The following is a 19,414-nucleotide window of genomic DNA, read 5'->3' as shown; positions in this document are numbered from 1 at the left end:
ATTGTTATCATACATATAAAAAGATCATTATTTTAAGAAATGTGGACTGAACGTATGTTTGCGAAGTCACAGATTAGCAGCGCAGTTATAAAGAATAATAACTTAAAAATAATTTAATTTAAATTAAAAAAAAATAATCAATAATTTTAATTAAAAATTTTCTTTGAAATTTGATTGAAAGAAAAAATAATTTAATTAAAAAATGTTAATAAAGAAAAAACTTCAGTTAAGCAAAAAAAAATACATAAATAAAATAAAATAAAATAAATTAAGAAAAACATTAAATAAAAATTACTAATTTATAAAAGTCTTTAAATAAGTAAAAAAATTTATATGTTTGTATGAATACAAAAATATAATAAGTAAATATAAATTAAAATAAAGAAATTTAATTAGTAAAAAACGTTATTTAAATAAAAAAATTAAAAACATAATACATTAAACAATATGAAAAAACAGTAAATAAAAATTATTATAAAGCTTTTATAAAAATTTTTATGTAAGCAAAAAAATATATATAATCAAAAAAATATAAAACTAAAATAAAAAATATTTTTTTAAAAAAACCTTCTTTTAAAAAAAAATTAAAATACACAAATATAAAACAAAAAAAAATTTAATAAAAAATATTTAATTGTTATATCAAAAAAAATATTGTTTTATTTATTTAAATGAAAGTTTGGTAAAATATTTTTTTTTATATATAAAAGAAAAAATTAAAATAAAAAATATTAATTTAAAACGAACTTTATATAAGTAAAAATAAAAAAAAAAAAATATACATAAATCTTAAAAATATAAAATTAAATAAAAAATATTTAATTATTAGATTAAAAAAATTATTGTTTTATTTATTTACAAGAAATTTTTGTAAAATAATTTTTTTTATGTTATATTTTATTTATATATTTTATTTATTATTATTATTTTTTTTTGATTTTATATTATTTATTTTCGCTATTTAATAAAAAAAAATATATTTCTTTCAAATTTCTTTTCTAATTTTTGATAATTCCTTAAATTTTATTTTAAGCCACGTTGAGCACATTCATAAAATATCTTTCTTTTTTATCTAAATTTCAGTACCGCCACTAAGTTTGCTGCTGCAAGGTCTAAATCACGCGCTCATCGCTGGCACGCGCACACATGTGACCTGCACCGCAGTGGGCGCACGACCAGCGCCACAAATTGTGTGGAAAAAATCGGGGCAGGTGCTCAAGGGAGCAACACAGTCGGTAAGTTTGTGATATTTGGAATGACATTATTGAAATTTTTCTTAAAAGTAAAGTGAAAATAAAGTATAGAAACCACCTTGGAACGTTGTCTTAATAAAATTACAACTGCGCAGCGATAATATTCCCCACCTTGGATCACACACAATTCGCTAAACAACTCATTCATATATATTTGCTGTTAACACATAGTCTCATAGACATAGCATATGCACATACACGATCTAAAGCTCGTTTGCGAACATCTTTAATCCTTCAACTTCAATATTTTATCTTTGCAGACTTCCAGTGATGGCAACACCACCGTCTCCGAGCTGATGCTTATACCGGTGCCCGAGGACAACGAGCGTCAAGTAGTCTGCTCCATTTCATTAAATCCATCTATAACGTCGCAGCAGCTGCACGAGGGCGATACGACCGTGTTGACGGCTCAGAGCAATGGCAATATGGGATTGTATTTGAAGGATTCGCGCGTGCTGAATGTGACACGTAAGTCAATTGTCGACTCGGCGACTGTTAAGGCGAGCTTATGCTTGGCTTTGCATGCAAACACAGCCGCACACGTGTATGCTGTGTGCTTGTATAGCACATATATCAATGTATGGGTGCCTCTGTATATTAATGTATGTGTGTGTGGAGGTTTATGTGTATGTGTGTGTGCATTTGCTTAACTAGTTTTGCGCTCGAGTTGGTTACATTCAAGTGCGAGTACTCGCTTGCACTTCACATTAACTGAGCACTTCATAAGTACAGTTAGTTTCACATGCATACCTGCGTATATATGCGTGCGTATGTGTGTGCCTGTACTTTCTTACTTAGTCGCGTATTCTATAACTTGCTTCATATGCATTCAGCTAAGTGTTTAAGCATTTATGCCCTCGCACTTATGCGAATGTAAGTTAACTATGTAATAATAAACACTTACTCGAGCTTTATTCGCAGTCGGTTTTACGCCGACATAAGCAGCTTTCGCTGCACTAATTAAGTTTTTAATTGATTTGAGTAAATTTTAATTGGATTCCGAGCTGGAAGCTGCACGTTGTTAGAAATCAATTTCGTTGCTGAATTGAAGTGTACTCTTGTTTTAAATTAGCTAATGCATAATAAGTGTTGCCACTAAATGTTGCATGTGCGAAACATAGCTCTTGCGCCTATGAGAAAGCTGCCATGTATGTAATTCTTAAAAGAAAACTTACAACTTAACTTAGATGAATATAAATACAAACAATGCAAGCTGAATAACCTTTCCATGACTTTGATCGGCCAGTTTGTATGGCAGCTATAAGCTATAGTGATCCGATCTGAACGATTTGTTCGCAGATAATACAGCTACTTTGGACAATAATTTAAGCCAAATTTCGTTATGATATCTTGTCAAATAAAAAAGTTTTCTATACAAGGACCTCATTTTGATCGTCACTTTGTGTGACAGCTATATGCTATAGTAGTCCGATCTAAACAATTACTTCGGAGGGAGATTATATGGCTGCCTTAAGCAATAACCCGTGAGAAATTTCGTGTAAAGATCTCGTCAAATAAAAAAGTTTTCCATACAACCCTTTGATTTCAAATGAAAAAGTTTTCCATATAAACATTTGAGTATTGAGCAGAAAAGGACAGGCAGGACACGAGCAAAATTGCAGATCAAGCCAACAAAAATCTTATTAGAAGCTGCAAGTTTATTATAAATAAATAAATATACATATATATATATTTTACCGTTTTATAATTCCAAATATATTTCTGCTCTTCTCCTACAGATGCACCCATTGTCTCGCTGCGCTTGGGCGCACCTCTGGATCCGAACAACCTGCTAAAGGGCTCCGATGTCTACTTGGAGTGCGATGTAAAGGCGAATCCGGGTATAACCCGGGTCGAGTGGTATCACAATGTAAGTTATACTAAACACACACACACATACATAGGCAAACGCAAATAGTCGTGCGAGAGCGCATGAGAATTGCAACAAAAGCAGACATAGAGTTCTGCATGCAACAAAAGCGCGCTACTAATACACCCACACACACACACAGGCAAGCAGGAGCACAATGTGTCTGTGTGTGGCTTTCTGCAGCACAATGCATTTTTAATATATTCACAAAATTTCAAGTAGCGCCAGTCAACAAGAAACAACAGCAACAACAAAGACAACAAGGCAGTAACAAACAATAACAAAAATGCCAGCTAGCGTGTGGCACACAATAACAGAAAGCATAAAATTCATTGACGCGCTGAAACAATGCGATCACGTCTGTACAAAACGTACTTACACACACACACACACACAGCGAATAAAAGTAGTGTTCGTACATTTGAGAGCTTCTAGGCGCTGTGGCTCCTTTTCACTTGCGTCGTGTATACATATGTGACCCTTTTTAGCGCACTCAAAGCTTTCTTTTTCAATTTTGCTCCTCGCCTCTCAGCCGGCACCTCATTTTTTCTTGACAGTGTCGTCGTCCTTTGTTCGTTTTCATTGTTTTTGTTTTTGTTTTTTACAAGTTGTTCGCCAATAAAACAACAATTACACTTGAGACATAAAAATGCTGCTGGCTCTGTTTAATATGCACTTCAATTCTTTCACATTCGCTTATGTGGCGCATTGTTGCTATTGTTGTTGTTGGCTGTGTAACGTTGGTAACTGCATATTGTAATTGTGTAGCAAGGCATTCTTCATTATAAAGAAACAGACTTTGCTTTAAATTGGAATTTAAGTGAAGCATGCAAGGATTCCTTCGACATGTTGCACATTTTTTGCTTCGAGAATATGTTTTAAGACTTCACAACGATGTCTTTAAGGACAGTAAGTGAGGTTGTTCAAATAATATAGTTTGTTCTTTCAAAGTTTTCTTAAAAACTTAAAATTATTGCTTTAAAATAGTAAGTGAGCACCATGCTTAGTAAAAATTCGCCGGACGGCACTAGTCCTGAGCTAGTTCCATTAGCGTTTTTTCACTGTGTGGACTGCTGGTTGTCCTTCAATCGTAAATTAATAAAGCAGGGAATATTATTTAGGCTTTATGTTTTAAAGCCATACTATAAAATCGAGACACTTGAGACTCTGCCACAAAAACTAAATGAACCACCTCAGTTGCAGCATCTACACAGATATTCTTCTCAGCTGTACTAAGCGCCTCATTACACTCAACTTATATTTTTGTCTAACAATAGCTGATATGTTGTAGCCACCGTCTTCAATTTCTTCATTGCGATACCATACTCCATCTGATCAAATTTGACCCAGACTGATACATTTTCACATATTTTACTAAATATCTTTACTATAGATCTTGCAAAAGATTCAGTTTTTTTAGAAAATTAACCAAAATATGTTGAGGAGATCCATAAGAGATGATGTCCTTTTCTATCTCTCTGATGCTAATGCGATGATTTTCAAGTACTCTTTTTCCTTCGATATTGTCGCCATTATTCTGTTAAATGCGAATGCCGTCGGTCCTCTCAGCGAAACCAAAGGAGGCATTAGCTATGGCTTCGCAATGTTGGGCTTCAAGAGACCCTCCAACCAGATTCGGTTGATTTCGTCATGGATTCGGCTAAAAAGCGGCCTCATTAATCAAACAAAACTGAGATATTTCAAATACTTGTAGATGGGAAGAATCAAACTGCTTCCTGCAAATACTTTGAAGTATTTAGGGATCGCTCTAGAAAGAAAGTTTTCATGAAAGCCTAATATCGAAGAGAAAGCAGAAAAATCATTGTTTTCCATGTACTGAACAGCTATTGGGATATAGTAGAGTCCGTCGTCGAAAGTAGTCCTCTAGCTCTACGTCATCATAATCAAACCCATTATATTCTGTACAGTATTTGTGTTGTGGAGAGCCATACAAAATACCAGAGTATCTAAATGTTTGAACATTCGGAACACTTCACACACTTTGACTTTATATATGTAGTTATACCGGATCTTTTGGATTTTGAAGTCGTCAAACCAAACTCCAGTGACTTTTTCTCTGAGGTAGTGAGCTTCCTTACGGATATATCAAAGCTTGGTTGTAAGGTTGAGGGTGGGGTATATTGTCACGAAATCTCCATCAACTTCAGTCAGATTTTCTGATTATTACAGTGTTTTCCTCCTTCAAAGAAATGACAATCCGCTCTGTTAGAAGGCGGCCACTTTGTCATAAGACTGGTATGGGTGCCAGGCCACAGCGGAATTGCAGGCAACTGAAAGTTGATAAGATGATAGATTAACCTAGATCCGCTATCAGTAGAATTGGTTCGGGTCGGTGCTCCTCTCTCCTCGTGTTATTGGATAGCTGGACTTCGCAGGAACTTGGTCAGCGTTGGGATAGGTTCAAGGACTATTGGCCCAAGATTTATTGCAAGAGATCAAGTAAGCTCGTTACCCTCAGTAAGTCTTGCCCTTTCTAGTTTTGGAGCGGTTCTAACAGATCATTGCCTTATCGGAGTCCATGCTGTAAGACGAAAATCTTTCCGGACCCCAGCGGAAAAAAAATAATTTAAAAATTTTAATGGAACAGTCCGGTTTAATTTTGATCAGATGGTATATTTTTCTCTTAATTTCCACATTGGCTCATAATCTTATACTAATGCTTCTTAAGTATTCGTTTACACGTTAGCTATGTAAAGCACGCATCTGCACATTCACACATATAAACAAACTTTAATGCATCTACATATATATACATATGTATATATGGATGCTGCTGCACGCACTTACCCCCATTTGTAGCAGTGCAAATATTTAAGTACCTGTTTACCACTCTGAGGCACTCAGCATGTGGAAACATCATTTCATCTGTAAACTCATCAAATCCATCTATATGAGGCATCAGCAGGTGTGTCTGTGTGTGCGTGGGTGCATTTGTTCCTTGCCACACCTATGCGCTTATAGCAGCGACTAGTCAGACAGTCACTCAGCCGGAGACTGATGGCAAATAAGCAAGGAGATCACATGAAAATGGAATTGAGAAAGAAGAAATGTTTTAAAAATTCCTCAATAAACATAAAAATGTGCAGCTCGCTGCTTGCGCTGCTGCGTGGACTCACATTTTAATGCGTATTTGTTTGCCTGTAAACAGTTTATGTGCCGCATACAAGCGCGCCAGCAGACAGTCACACAGCAGAAGGTGCAAATGCATTTGTTGTTGTTGCGCATTTTTAAGATTTATTATTATTATTTCTTATGCCGGCTTTATTTGCATTACTCTTCGCAAATAATGCAATGCAGCAGCGTGCGCGCATATAAATAAGTAATAAATAAAGGCACTCAGCTGACGTGCCGGGCGGCTGCCCCAAACCCAAGCACATACAAGCACTTGCCACTTCTGCGCCGTCTTCGCACGCCCACTGCTTTTGCAGCTATCGCCAGCCTTCAGGCCTTAAGGATGCTCGACTACTCGACTACTCGCCTGCTCCGCTATTTGATCTTCCTTGTTTGCCCTGCTTGTTTTTCCACTGATCGAGTCCGTTGTTGTATTTATTTTTTGTTTGACATTTGCTTCGATTTTCAGCCGCCAACACGGTGTAGTTGTTGTCTCGAACCAGTATGACTTCGCCACTGCAGGCAGGCAGACAAACATATACGGATTACTCCGCACACTATGCAGTAAATATACAGTTGTGCAGTGGCAACGGTTTGTTATCCTGCAGCCTAGTGTTTTTCTCGTCCTGGCTTGCACATCCATCACCGAGTGCTACGCTTGGTTACCCTTTCAGCTTTTTTCGTACTCCCTTTTTTGCGACTTGCAACTGTCTTTTTGTCGCCATTACTTGCCTATTCTCTTTCCACGCTTGTATTTCCTGCACTACACTACTTCGCTACTTTGGAACCCCTCCATTCGAGCTCGTCGCTGCATGTTGCTTGGCAAAAGCAATCACTCGCCTTCCTCCGCTCGCATACTTCACCGCACTTGAAGCCTCAGCACTTCAGTGTTTGTTGCAGCAGCGGAAGAAGTCGCAGCAAAAAGTCGCAACTGGATTAGGGTGCAGTGCTCATCCGCTAGATGGATGTGTGTTGTTTATATGGATGCTTATGGACATGCATACCACATATATATACTATATTGCAGCAGACATTGTCATGCTAATTCGAAGAAATTGAATGGAAAGCAATTTGTTTTGTGGCTATAAATAGAGATTACCATACTCTTCCAACAGCAGCAAGCACCGCACACAACTCGGTCTTCACTTACTTCACTCTTAGTGTTGCAAAAAAGCATTATACCCGGGCGTTGATGATATTTGGCGTGTGCTCTGCCCATTTTCCTCTGTTGCTGCTGCTCACTTTGCACCCGTCTTTTGCACCACGTTTCACTCGTTGACAGCATACATTACTGGCCATGGTCATTGGGCTAAGTAACCGCTACATGACAGGTGTTGGGTCTGTGTAGCTTGTGGGAAACTTGAAAAGGGTTTCACTGCCAGTAGCAATTCCTAACCGTGGCTTCCATTTTTTCTAATATTTCACCCAGTTTTTATGCCTTTAATCCATCAATCCATCAGCAACAATCCTAAGCTGTTTATACATACATAAATATATTTGTGTAAAGTGCGCTTGGTAAAAGAAAAAAGGAGTCGGTGTCCTTTCAGCGGTGATTGCTAGTGACTTTGACAAGGATTTAAGTACGAAATGGATATTTTACGCTTCAAAGTGTTTGAAATATGACAAAATGTAAATGGCGCAATCAGCAGAAAAAATAGTTCACCCAGTCTGGGTTAATATGGTTGAGCAGTGACCTCTTAAAAGCTCATTTATTTCAGTTTCATTATACTTTTTCCACATTTTCTTTTTAGTTTTTGTATAGTTTTTTGCTTTTTCACTGCCTGCTGTCTTATTCCCCAGAGCGAATATGTGTTAATAATGATATAAGAGCTTTCTATACCGAACTCCAAGGTTCAGCTTCAGTAGGGGTTTTTACCACAAATAGGCATCCTAAGACAAGCCGTCAAAGCGTTTTCATTAGAAGCTCTTCCAGTAATACATATATTTGAAATTTCTGTCCAATGGTGACATTTAGTTTTACTTTGGGAAGCCTCATTTATCAGGAACGCTTGCACAGGAAACGTATTCCGTGAAGATCTTACTAATGGAAACATTATCCAAGGATATTATCGAAAAAGTCAAATAGAATTTCAGGGAAATTTTTTCCGTTGTCACTAGGAAGTTAATTGAGAGTTCTTAAGAGGACTGAGAAGTTAAATACGATACGAGTGTAGATGGGTCCTTTTTCACCGTGTCTTTTCAATGGAGTAGAGGCCTTCCTCTTACTCTGCTTCCCCCCCAGGTCCTGAGTCGACTACTCTTAGGTCTAAACACGCACCTGTCCACAATGACATTCGTCGCCGTAAATCAAAATGGATCCAGTACACGTTGCGTAAGCCTCAAGATGACATCACAAGAACAGCATTAGACTGAAATCTTCAAAGAAGTCGCAGACGTGGAAGACCAGCGAGTACGTGGAGACAACAAATTAAAGCAGAGTTATAAGAAAGAGACCGTTACTAAAGGCAAATCGAATTCTAGCATTAAAGAAACTGAATTATAATTTGTTGAGGTCGTGGAACGTTAGGAACTTTGGAAAAATATAAATATATATATTCTTAATATATGATTTCCATTAAAATATCTATATTTTTCTATATTTCCAGGACAAACAGCTGCATCTCTCACGCGGTGTTATCATCTCCAATCAGACGCTCGTGCTGCAAGGAATTTCGAAAATATCACACGGCCAGTACTTCTGTCGTGCCACAAATATACAAGGAAGTGTGTCCAGCAATGAAGTCTATTTGGATGTGAAATGTAAGTGAAAGCAAATGCTAACTGATGTAGAGGTTACCATGATCCTAAAGGCGGTTCCTCTGTAGCGAGGCTTGGCCTTTGCACTTTCGGTGGAGTTGACCTCCGCGATTATGCCTAACTTTCCCTAAAATGCCAAACATATGTTGCAAATACTTAAACTCCCATTTCAAAATAATTTTCCTCACCGTGTATGTTTTCTGTTGTATCCGTGCAACTAAAAGCCGACATAACTGCGCTTAAACCCCTGTTTATGTACTTAATCCCTCATTATTTTATATTTTACAACCACGTCTATGCCCCAAAGCTAGTCATTACAATCAATTAGACACGTGACTTGTATGCAAATATTTAAAATTATGCCGCAAGCGCAACGCAATTCAGCCAACGATCTAATCATCTCTGATGTGTTTCGCCCGCAGATCCGCCCGTATGCAAAGCCGAATCGACGACCATACGCGCCGCCCTCAAGCAGACCATCAACATTACGTGTCAAGTGGACTCGAATCCACTTGATAATCTAAATTACAGATGGCATTTCAACAATTCACTAGAGAGGCTCATCGAATTGCCCGCAACGTTGGCGACGGCGCCGGCCGCTATGCCGCTACTGCTCTATCCGGATGTTGGTGGTGCAGCTGGAGGGCACACATCCGGCGGATATTATCAGCGTAGCAAGCGGAAGCATGGTCATGCGCAAAAATTTCTGCTCGGCCGACATGGACGTGTTGCGGCGGCCGCCAGTGTATTGGGCAGCGGCAACGTCGCCGGAAGCGCATGGTCCAACATTCGTTTCGAAGATGTCGACGAACAGCAAATGCCGCCCCACCAATATGTCGATGAGTACGATGACGGTGAATTTATAGAAAACACTAACAGCAACAACGACGACGACGACGAGGATATGGGGCTCGGCGGCGATGTGGTCGCTAGCGTGCCGCGTACACAAATGGTTTATTCGAATATGATTTATAAAAATCATTTGGATAACCGACAACAACAACAACAACAGCAACAACTGCTGCAGCCGCAACACGCACAGCACACACACCAACAACAACAACAGCAACAGCAGCAATTTTCGGCGCACCAACATCAACAGCAAGGCCGCATGGCTGGCGGCATCGGTGGTGGTGGGCCGTTGGGTGGCGGCGCTCATGACATGCTCCCACATGGCAATCAATTTCAGTTGGCCGAACGCAAACGACTCACGGCAGCGCTGCACAAAAAACAACATCATCGTCCAATGGCCGGTGTGTCGATGACCACGCAGCCACCAGCGGCGCCACCGCTGAACAACGTCTACAGCTACCACATAGATTCGTACGATAGTTTCGGCGCGATCTCGTGCGTTGCCAGCAATGCGATGGGCCACAGCGAGCCCTGTTGGTATCACATACAGCCGGCAGGTGAGTGCGCACTGATTGCTAATATTTTAACAGTAGATTGTATGGGGGAAGGGGGGCGTAGTTTATTTATTCAATGTGTGGCGCTGTGCATTGCTAAAATTCTGTTTGTTTTGCTGTGGCCAGATTTCACAAGTCTCCAAAGCATTTCGCATACGATAATGAAGTGAAGGCCCAGTTGATTCGAGAGTTTATTAACTTAACTACATTTTTAATGGGTAACCAATACATAGGGTAGTCGAAGAAGTATTTTCGTATATTGTCAATGTCGTTGCAGTCGTATATCTCCAGTGCTACCAATCACATTGTGAAGGGTGAGATTTTAAGTTCATTTAGCCAAAAAAAAATAAATTCGGGGATGTTGAAAAACAGTTACAGCTGCTCAAAAGTGAAAATAATGAAGAAATTCGCTATATTTTGAAATCTTTGTATAAAAAGGGAAGAATGCAACGCAAGCCACCCATGAAATTTGTGAAGTTTACGGAGACGTAATGTTCAGTTCGTTTAGCACAACAATTGTTCGCTCGCTTCTGTTCTGGAAATTTCGATTTACACTGATAGAATAATGTCTCCAGCGGAAAAATGGCCTCAAGTGTTCGACCAAATTTGGAGATATTTGTTAATTTCTTCATTAGTATAAATAAAACAAAATGAGTGAAAGTTTGATTAGAAATACGAAAAGACTTTTTCGACTCTCCGTACATATGCTCAAAAGGCCTAAATTATTATGCCCTTTACAAAATAATTTCTCCATAAATTTTCATTAACAATTCAGTTTTATTCTAAAAAAATAATTTGTGACTTCTTGTCTTTATGAATTTGATTTCAGTTACTTTAACTGCAAGTAAATCATGTGATATTGTTTTTTCAAATCACACACACATATACAATTTCGCTGACGCTCGTCTACCATTTTCATTTGCATTTTCGAGCACCTTTCCGTGTCACTCCGGCGGCAGTGCTAAAAAATTCAATTAAAATTTTGCCATTACCACAATCGAGCAGCAGCGGCGCCGTGCGCACTTGTGCCGTGCCAGCGTTTTTTGCACAAATTAATTAATGTCAAAAGGTCAACGTTGACTCAAAAACCAAAGCACACTCTGCAGCACACACATATGTACATGTAATATATACTTAAAATGTGCGTGTATGCAGCAAAAATAAAATTGAAATAAAAAATCTCGCACTCACGCCTTTTTCAATGGCAAAAGCAAAGCTGCCGAGGCACTTAATATGCATTTGTATATATCCTTCATTGGAGCGGTGCATGTGTGTGTGTGCATATCTGAATTTACATATTGTATGTGCATATGTATATGTGAAGGGCGGTGTTACAAAGTGACACTGTGGCTGCTATGAGGACCTTACACTTATTCACCTTAAATGTTTGCTAATTTATAAGTGCCTAAAGGCTATGCTTTTCTTAATTAAAATATATTTTTATAAAAGTTTTAACAATTTTTAATTTTGGTTTATAAGTGATTTCCATATATTCTTATCAAAATAAAACATAATATTTTTTTTTAATTATATGTTTTTTAATTATATCTTTTTTTATTTATAAGTTGAAGAGTACATTTTTTTATCAGAATTAAATAGTTATTATTATTTTTATTTATAAAAAGTTGAATAAAAAATGTTTTTTTTTTAACAAATTAAATATTACTTTTTACCAATATTAAATATTTAATATATGTTTTTATTTATAGTCGGTTTCATAATTATTTTTTTATCGAAATGAAATAATTATTGATTGTTTTAATTTTATCCATTTTTATTGATAAATTGAAGAATACGTTTTTGTTTAAAAACATGAAATCGTTTCTAAAATAAACAAAAAACATTATTGTTTGTTTACAAGTATTGACGAATATTTTTCTATTGATCAAAATTAATTTTTTTTTGTCAAAATTAATTAATTACTTTATTTTTTTTATATATAAGTATCATAGTTGAAGACATTATTTTTTTTTTACAAAATAATTATATATTTTTTTGCAAAATGAAATAATTATTGATTTATTTATTTATCAGCAATTGAGGAATATATTTTTTTAATTTTTGTTTATTATTTTTAATCTAGAAGAAATTATTTTTCATTTTTTATAAGTATTGAAAAAATTTTTTTTATACAAATTTAGTAATTTGGTTTATCAAAATGAAAAACTATTAATTTTTTATTTAAAAATAGTTAACTAATATATTCAAAAAAAAAAATAAGTAATTATTTTTAATCCCACGCAAAAAACGGTTTGGTTTTTTATTATTTAAATAATTAAAAAATATGTTTTTTATTGATTTTTTTATATTTTTTATTATTTATTTATCTTAATAAAAATAAATATTTTTTTATATAAAAATCTGTTTTCTGTTAATTTAATGTTTATAAGAGTTAAATAATATTTTTCTTTTATTACGATTAAAAACAAAAATTATCAAAATGAAATAATAATTATTATGACAATGAAATAATTATTGTTTTTTATTTATAAGTAGTTGAAGATTATATTTTTTTATAAAGAATGGATATTTTTTTATTTTAATAAACAAATTATTGTTTATTTTTCCTCTTAAAGGTTTCAAGGATATTCTTTAAAAATATTATTAATTGAATAATTTAAAAATTAAATAATCATTACAATTTTGTTTTATTTATGAGTGTTTGGAGAATATATTTTTTTATAAAAAATTGTTATTTGGATTTTTTTTGATAAGTATTGAAAAATTTTTTTTATTTTTTTATCAAAATTATGTAATTATGTATTTACTTGTAAGAATTTCAAAAATAAATATTTTTCTATAAAAATAATTAATTGTTTTTTATAGAAATAATAATAAATTTCTTATATAATGTAATTGAAGAATATAATTTTTTTTATAATACTGTGATAAAAATATTTTATTTTTTTATCATAAGCTTAACATTTTTTTAAATTAATGTATACAAATATATTTCTTTATAAAAATATTTTTTTCTTTGATATAAATAATAATATATTTTTTTTATGTAATGTAATTAAAAAATATTAGTTTTTTCTTATAAAGATATTTTTTATTGTGATACAAATATTTTATATTTTTTTCATTATAAGTGTTGAAAAATATTTTTTTTAATAAAAACGAAATAATTTTTTTTATCAAAATTATATTGTTATTTTTTTATTTCGAAAATATTGAAAAGTATAGTTTTGTATAAAAATAAAAAATGCTTTCTTATAAAAATATATTTTTTTATAAAAACAATAACACACTTTTGTATATAATGTAATTAAAGAATATAAAATTTTCTTATAAAAATACTTTTTTTTTTACTTTGATAAAATGATTTTAGTTTTTTTATGGAAACTAAATATTTTTCTATTGTTTTGATAAAAAATTATTGTTTAGTTTTTTCTTATTTCTCAGGAAAATTTTTATATAAAAAATTTTGAGTAAAAAATTTATAGTTACTGATTTTTTTATGTATAAAAATTGATGAATATGTTTTTATATAAAAATTATATAATTTTTTTTATTTTGATGATTTTGAAAATAAAAAACTTTACTTTTTGTTTGTTTATAATTTTTGATGAATATCTTTTTTTTTAAGTTTTTTATTTAGTTTTTGATCAAAATGAAATAATTATTAATTTTTTTATCACACATTTTCTTAAATTATTTAAAATTACGGATAATTAGCAAGTGCTTGAGCTTCAAAGTCTGTTTGTATGTATTTTATAATTTTTTTTTAAATTTATTTCTTTCGGAAAGTTTCGTTATTTTTGATTTCCTTTAACACACACACACATTTTATTAGTAATGTAATTGTTTGGAAAGCGCACTACTACATATACACATAGTACATACGTACATCGGTATTTGAACTCAATGTCTGTAGCTACCACACTACCAGCGTGCAAACAGCACACAAATTGCATGTGTGTGTGTGCGTGAAGAGGAAAAAAGTTTGCTGTGTTGACTTTGCGTTAATTAAAAGAGAAATTGTTGAAGAATTTCACTTGAATTACTAGGTAAATCATTTGTTTTTTATTTCCCAGCACATGTTTCGATGTGTGCGTACTTGTAAACACACTTATACATATTTACACGATTTCAATGTGCAGGTTATTTGAAACATTGTATTTTTTTGCCGAAGTCAAGGTTTTGATTAAATGAAAATGGCATAAATTTCTTTGTAAAAGGTATTTTTCGCTCGAACTTTGCTTTCTGTACTGTAATTTTGCTGTTTTTTGCTTTTGAATGATAGCCACATATTTTTAGTATTGTCCAATGAATCCAAAATTAATTGGAAAAATTTTGCAAAAAAATATTAAATTCCAAGCCATTATTAGAAGGTTTATTAATCACACATTTGTCCATGTGGATTTTCGTTAATCTGCGTTGTCTTCCGCGAAAAATTTTTTGATTTTTTGGTGCACAGTTTTTTATAAATACTGGGTAGTCGAAAAAGTCTTTTCGTATTTCAAACTAAATTTTTACTTTTTTTATTTTAATAACAATAAATAAATAAACGAATATGTACCATTCTGGTCGACCACTTTTGACATTTTTCCGCTAAAGACATTATTCAATCAGTGCAAAACTCTCCTCAGTGTATATCGAAATTTCGAAATTTCCAGAACGGAAGGAGCGAACCATTGTTGTGCTGCACGCACTAATACAGCATCGTCTCCGTTAACTTCACAAATTTCATTAGTGGCTCCCTTTTTTATACAAAATTTTTAAAATATAGCGAATTTCTTCATTATTTTCACTCATTTTTGAACAGTTGTAACTTTTTTTCAACTTCAGCAAATTTAATTCTTTTGTGAAATGAAGCTTGAAATCTCACCTCTCCAACACTACATGGTATGACGCAATGTGATTGGATCACTGGAGATACATGACTGCAACGACATTTTTGGACAAAATATGAAAAAACTTTTTCGACTAGCACTCAAATTAGTTTCCAGTACACCACAAATAGCACACAGGCTTCTTAGACATCATCAGCAGCAAATTTTTCCCTCAGATATGTATGTTGAGTAGTGTGTTTTAACATAACCCCAAAACTGATAATTTTCATATTTCATTGAAGTTTTCAAATTTTTATTTGATTTTTTTTCCTGTGTGTTTTTCGTACTTGGTCACTTCTTAAACATTTTCTTTACCACTTTATCCCTACTGTCATATACATTTGCAGCCACTTCCGACATTTTAAGTGCATTTGCTGCTCTCAGCAGTTTCCGAAATTAACCGCAGACGAATAAAAATATGAAGCAATACAATTATCATACTTAGAGAATGAACTTTAGTTTTTGAGAATGATTTTACCTCGCTTAATAGCCATGAGAGGTTGCATGAGTTCCCTCGGGTTAAAAACAGCCTTGTTCAACAATTTTTTTTTCATATAAAAATGAAATATTTTATTAGATTTTTTTTATTTTACTTCGCTCAATGACCTTAAATAATTCTATGATATACTTGTATAACTGTATTCTGCTTGCACTTATGACATTTACCCTTACCATGGCATGCAAACAGCATTTCGCCACACCTCAACTCACCACACACCACCTTAGTTTTACTTGTAAGAGTACTTTTTGTCAGCAGCATGTAGAGGCAGGCGCTAGCCTCTCAAACTACAGCGCAGCCAAGAGTCACTGCAGCAACTTGACTTTTTGTCAAAATTTGCCAAATTATTGTAATATCTCATACACTGTTACGAGTAGTTATACGCATATACCGTTGTAACTGTTTTCATGTGTGTGTATCTAGCATTGCCAGTGTTCCCAGCGCTTGCAGCAATTGTCTGTGAATCGCTTGCATTTTGCATATTTACAACGAGCAATTCACAGTTTTTACTGTCCTTTTCACAAATTGAGCATTTCGTCCAACACACGGCACTTCGTTGTGTGTCCACATGTGTGTATTAGTTAACAGTTAACAGTCTCTTTCTCCTCGCTGCAGCCATACATTCCGGTGTGTGGCTGTGAGCCAACTGCTCGGCGCTGGCAAAATGATCGACAAACGATTTGAAAACTAACGTTTTGCCGCAAACTGTTTGTTGTTATTGCATTTCTTATTTGTATATAGCTTACGCCACAAACACGCATAAATGGAAATATACACTGTATTCAGCTGTTGCTCACCTTGCCTGCCTGCAAGTGCTCGGCAGGCAGTTCATTTCATTTCTTTCACTTTTCTCCGCTCACTTCAGCACTACTTCGAGCCTTCCTGCACTCGAGTTCGAATAATGAATGTCATTTAATTGTCAAGTGCAATACTCGTTTGTGCTGACCACAATTCGGCAATGCCCATAAATCTCCGATTAAGTGATTTCAGCAGATAAATCATTTGTGAGAATAACAATTTGTATTTTGCAAATAACTAAACGACCGGATGCTTGACAAAATGCCGCATACGGAAATGAAAACGAATTTTAAATGCTGATTTTCGAATATGCGTATTCATCGGTAAATGAAGGCAATAAAGGCTGGCCAAGAAATCGGAGTGTGCACAGAAATATAAAATCAAGTTGAATTCTGGCGTAAAATTGTCTATGCGTGCTGAAATAGCTGATAATGGCAATCAATAGCGTGCAGCAGCCGCTCCGCCTGCCTCTGGAGAGTGGTGTTGAAAATCAGCTCGCCTCCTACGTTTTATCTTATCTTATCTTATCTATAACAAAAAAATGCTTATTTGCGCAGCCAGTCCCACTCAGCAAAAATTTCTTACAAAACCACTTGGAAAAGTCTTCATAAAAATATTAAAAATAAGCAACGTTCCACTTTTCTTTATTAAAAGCCTGCTCTTATCTCTGCACTTTCAACTCTCAGATAAGCTTTCATCAATTAATTGATCACATTTTGACCCGCTTTCGCAAAAGCTCTTTAGCCATGCTTTTTCACCCTTGCGCTATAGTTACAATACACTTGTGCTGCTTGAACCATTCAAGTGTAGGGCGCCACTGCCGCCGCTGCTTTCTAGTTAAGTTTTCGCTGTGTGCACCCACACAAAAGCACTGCCACAAACACAAACATAAATAAATAAACAATATGTGCGTAAGATTATAGCCGAGGTGTTGTTAAATATAAAAGTGAAACCAAAGTAACCGAGCAGCGCGCAACTCAAGCAACCCTTGATAATTAAGACTAACAACTCAAGTTACCACAAGTGCTGGCTTGGCGGTGGCTCTGGTGGTGGCGTTGTGCGTTGGCGGCAGCCTGCTTAGATAGGGGAAAAGTAAGAAAGAAGCACACTTTGTAATAAAAACTTTGTGTTGCATTGTTTTAGCGCGCGCACACATACACATACTAGTGTGGTGGCGTGTGTGTTTGAAAAGTTATTTGTCTTGCAAAAGGGACTCTAGCACAAGATTTACAACCACACACATGAAACCCCAACCGCAAAATGTGTGCATAAGAGAAAGAGCAACAGTAAAATATAAACTGTCGGTGGTGTACCTACGCTACTTTTTATACATATGTATGCGTAGACATATATATTTTCTTGTGCGCCTAAGAGCAGAGGGACTAAGCTGGTCTGGGTTTAGAGAGTTTCGTACGGAACTAGTCGCGGTTCTGCTGCTACTCACAGGCATAATGATACTCTGAACAGTTTTTCAAATATCTAAATAAAACTCTTCACCTGTATTTGTATCATTAAGACGCTGCTCATTTGTCGGAACGGCCGATATCGGTCTACTAAAGCGTATACTGCCATACAAAGTGAGCGCTCTTATTTGGAGAGATATAATTGCTCGTATGGCCTAAAACCTTGTTTATTTGAAAGATATATTCAGAGAAATTCATAGTAGTTTTTGCGAAAAAACAGAAAAAATTCTTGTTGGAGATTTCTTCACGAAATTTGGAAATTATTCAGATCGGACAATCTGCGGAGAAATTATTCAAATCGGACCCCTATAGCATATAGCTTCCATACACCATACAAACTTAAGGATCGGAAACAAGTGTTTCTATGGAAAACTTTTTCAGTTGGGGAGTTAATGTCATTAAATTTGGTATGGGTTATTTCCCAAGGCACTGGTGTAATCTCCCAAAAAATTGTTTAGATCGAATCACTATAGGATATAGCTGCCATACAAACTGGCATATCAAAGTTCTTATAAAGAATCTTTTACATATTGAAGGCTATTATAGCTTCCGTGCAACCAAAGTTAACATTTTTTTGTTTCATATTGCATAATAAGAGTTTGTAGTTCTTCTACGAGTAGCCTATTTGAACTAGCTCGCAATTAGAGTCCCTTGTTCGACCGCAAATTCGACTCTTCTTAATTAGGCTTTATACTTTTCTGCACGTTCCAAGCAGATTGTTTTCGTTTGTTTAACTTTCGCAAAATCTTTTCATGAATTCCTTTAAGAGTTAATGAAAATTGTATAATCACTCGCAAAATAAATGTCAAAATTAAAAATAATTAAAAAAGTGTAGCATACTTTTAAGGATAAAGACAATTTCTCACTTTCTGTAGACTTTTACAATATTTTAATGAGCGTTATGCGCGCTTTAATCGAAGTTTTACTGCAAAAATATCATTGGCAGAGCTTAACCCTTTACTGACCTGCCAAAACGACTTTACAGACTTTAAAAAATATATTACATAAGCATTTATTTTAAAAAAATCTCGTGTGGAAGCTGATTGGCTCCAAAACTGTTCATGTTAAAGTTTTACTAAAATAATTTTATTAATTTCGACTTTTACAAATATATGCTTTGGTCCCTGTATACGAATTGAAGTAAAATTTTTGAGCTCATAACAACTTGCCACTATCTGAAATGGATCGAGTCACTTGACTAACGAAACTATCGAACAATTTAGACCCTGAAATTGCTACCCAGTTATAAACTCATATCTACTCTGCAATTTTTCCTACTGGGACTTCCACGCCTCCTTTCCTTCATGTTTTTTTCTAGCTTTTGTTTGTGCGTTTGACTCCACACTGCTTGTTTAGTTGGTTGCTGATTCAATTTTACTGCTTGTCTATACACTTGTAAGC

At 34.7% G+C, this 19,414-nt stretch overlaps 1 protein-coding gene across 1 annotated transcript in view; it reads left to right on the top strand.

Annotated features, from left to right (window-relative positions):
- Positions 1-19,414, top strand: part of LOC126755612 (uncharacterized) — a 168,171-nt gene that overhangs the window by 135,738 nt on the left and 13,019 nt on the right. The window contains exons 7-11 of the mRNA XM_050468311.1: positions 1,084-1,235; positions 1,514-1,721; positions 2,993-3,123; positions 8,862-9,015; positions 9,435-10,421. Coding sequence (XP_050324268.1) covers positions 1,084-1,235; positions 1,514-1,721; positions 2,993-3,123; positions 8,862-9,015; positions 9,435-10,421 — 1,632 coding nt within the window. The remainder of the gene's footprint in view (positions 1-1,083; positions 1,236-1,513; positions 1,722-2,992; positions 3,124-8,861; positions 9,016-9,434; positions 10,422-19,414) is intronic.

Source organism: Bactrocera neohumeralis, chromosome 4, assembly GCF_024586455.1.
Source record: "Bactrocera neohumeralis isolate Rockhampton chromosome 4, APGP_CSIRO_Bneo_wtdbg2-racon-allhic-juicebox.fasta_v2, whole genome shotgun sequence".
NCBI lineage: Eukaryota > Metazoa > Arthropoda > Insecta > Diptera > Tephritidae > Bactrocera > Bactrocera neohumeralis.
The sequence above is the reverse complement of the archived record's forward strand: the minus strand, read 5'-3'. Positions and strand labels throughout refer to the sequence as shown.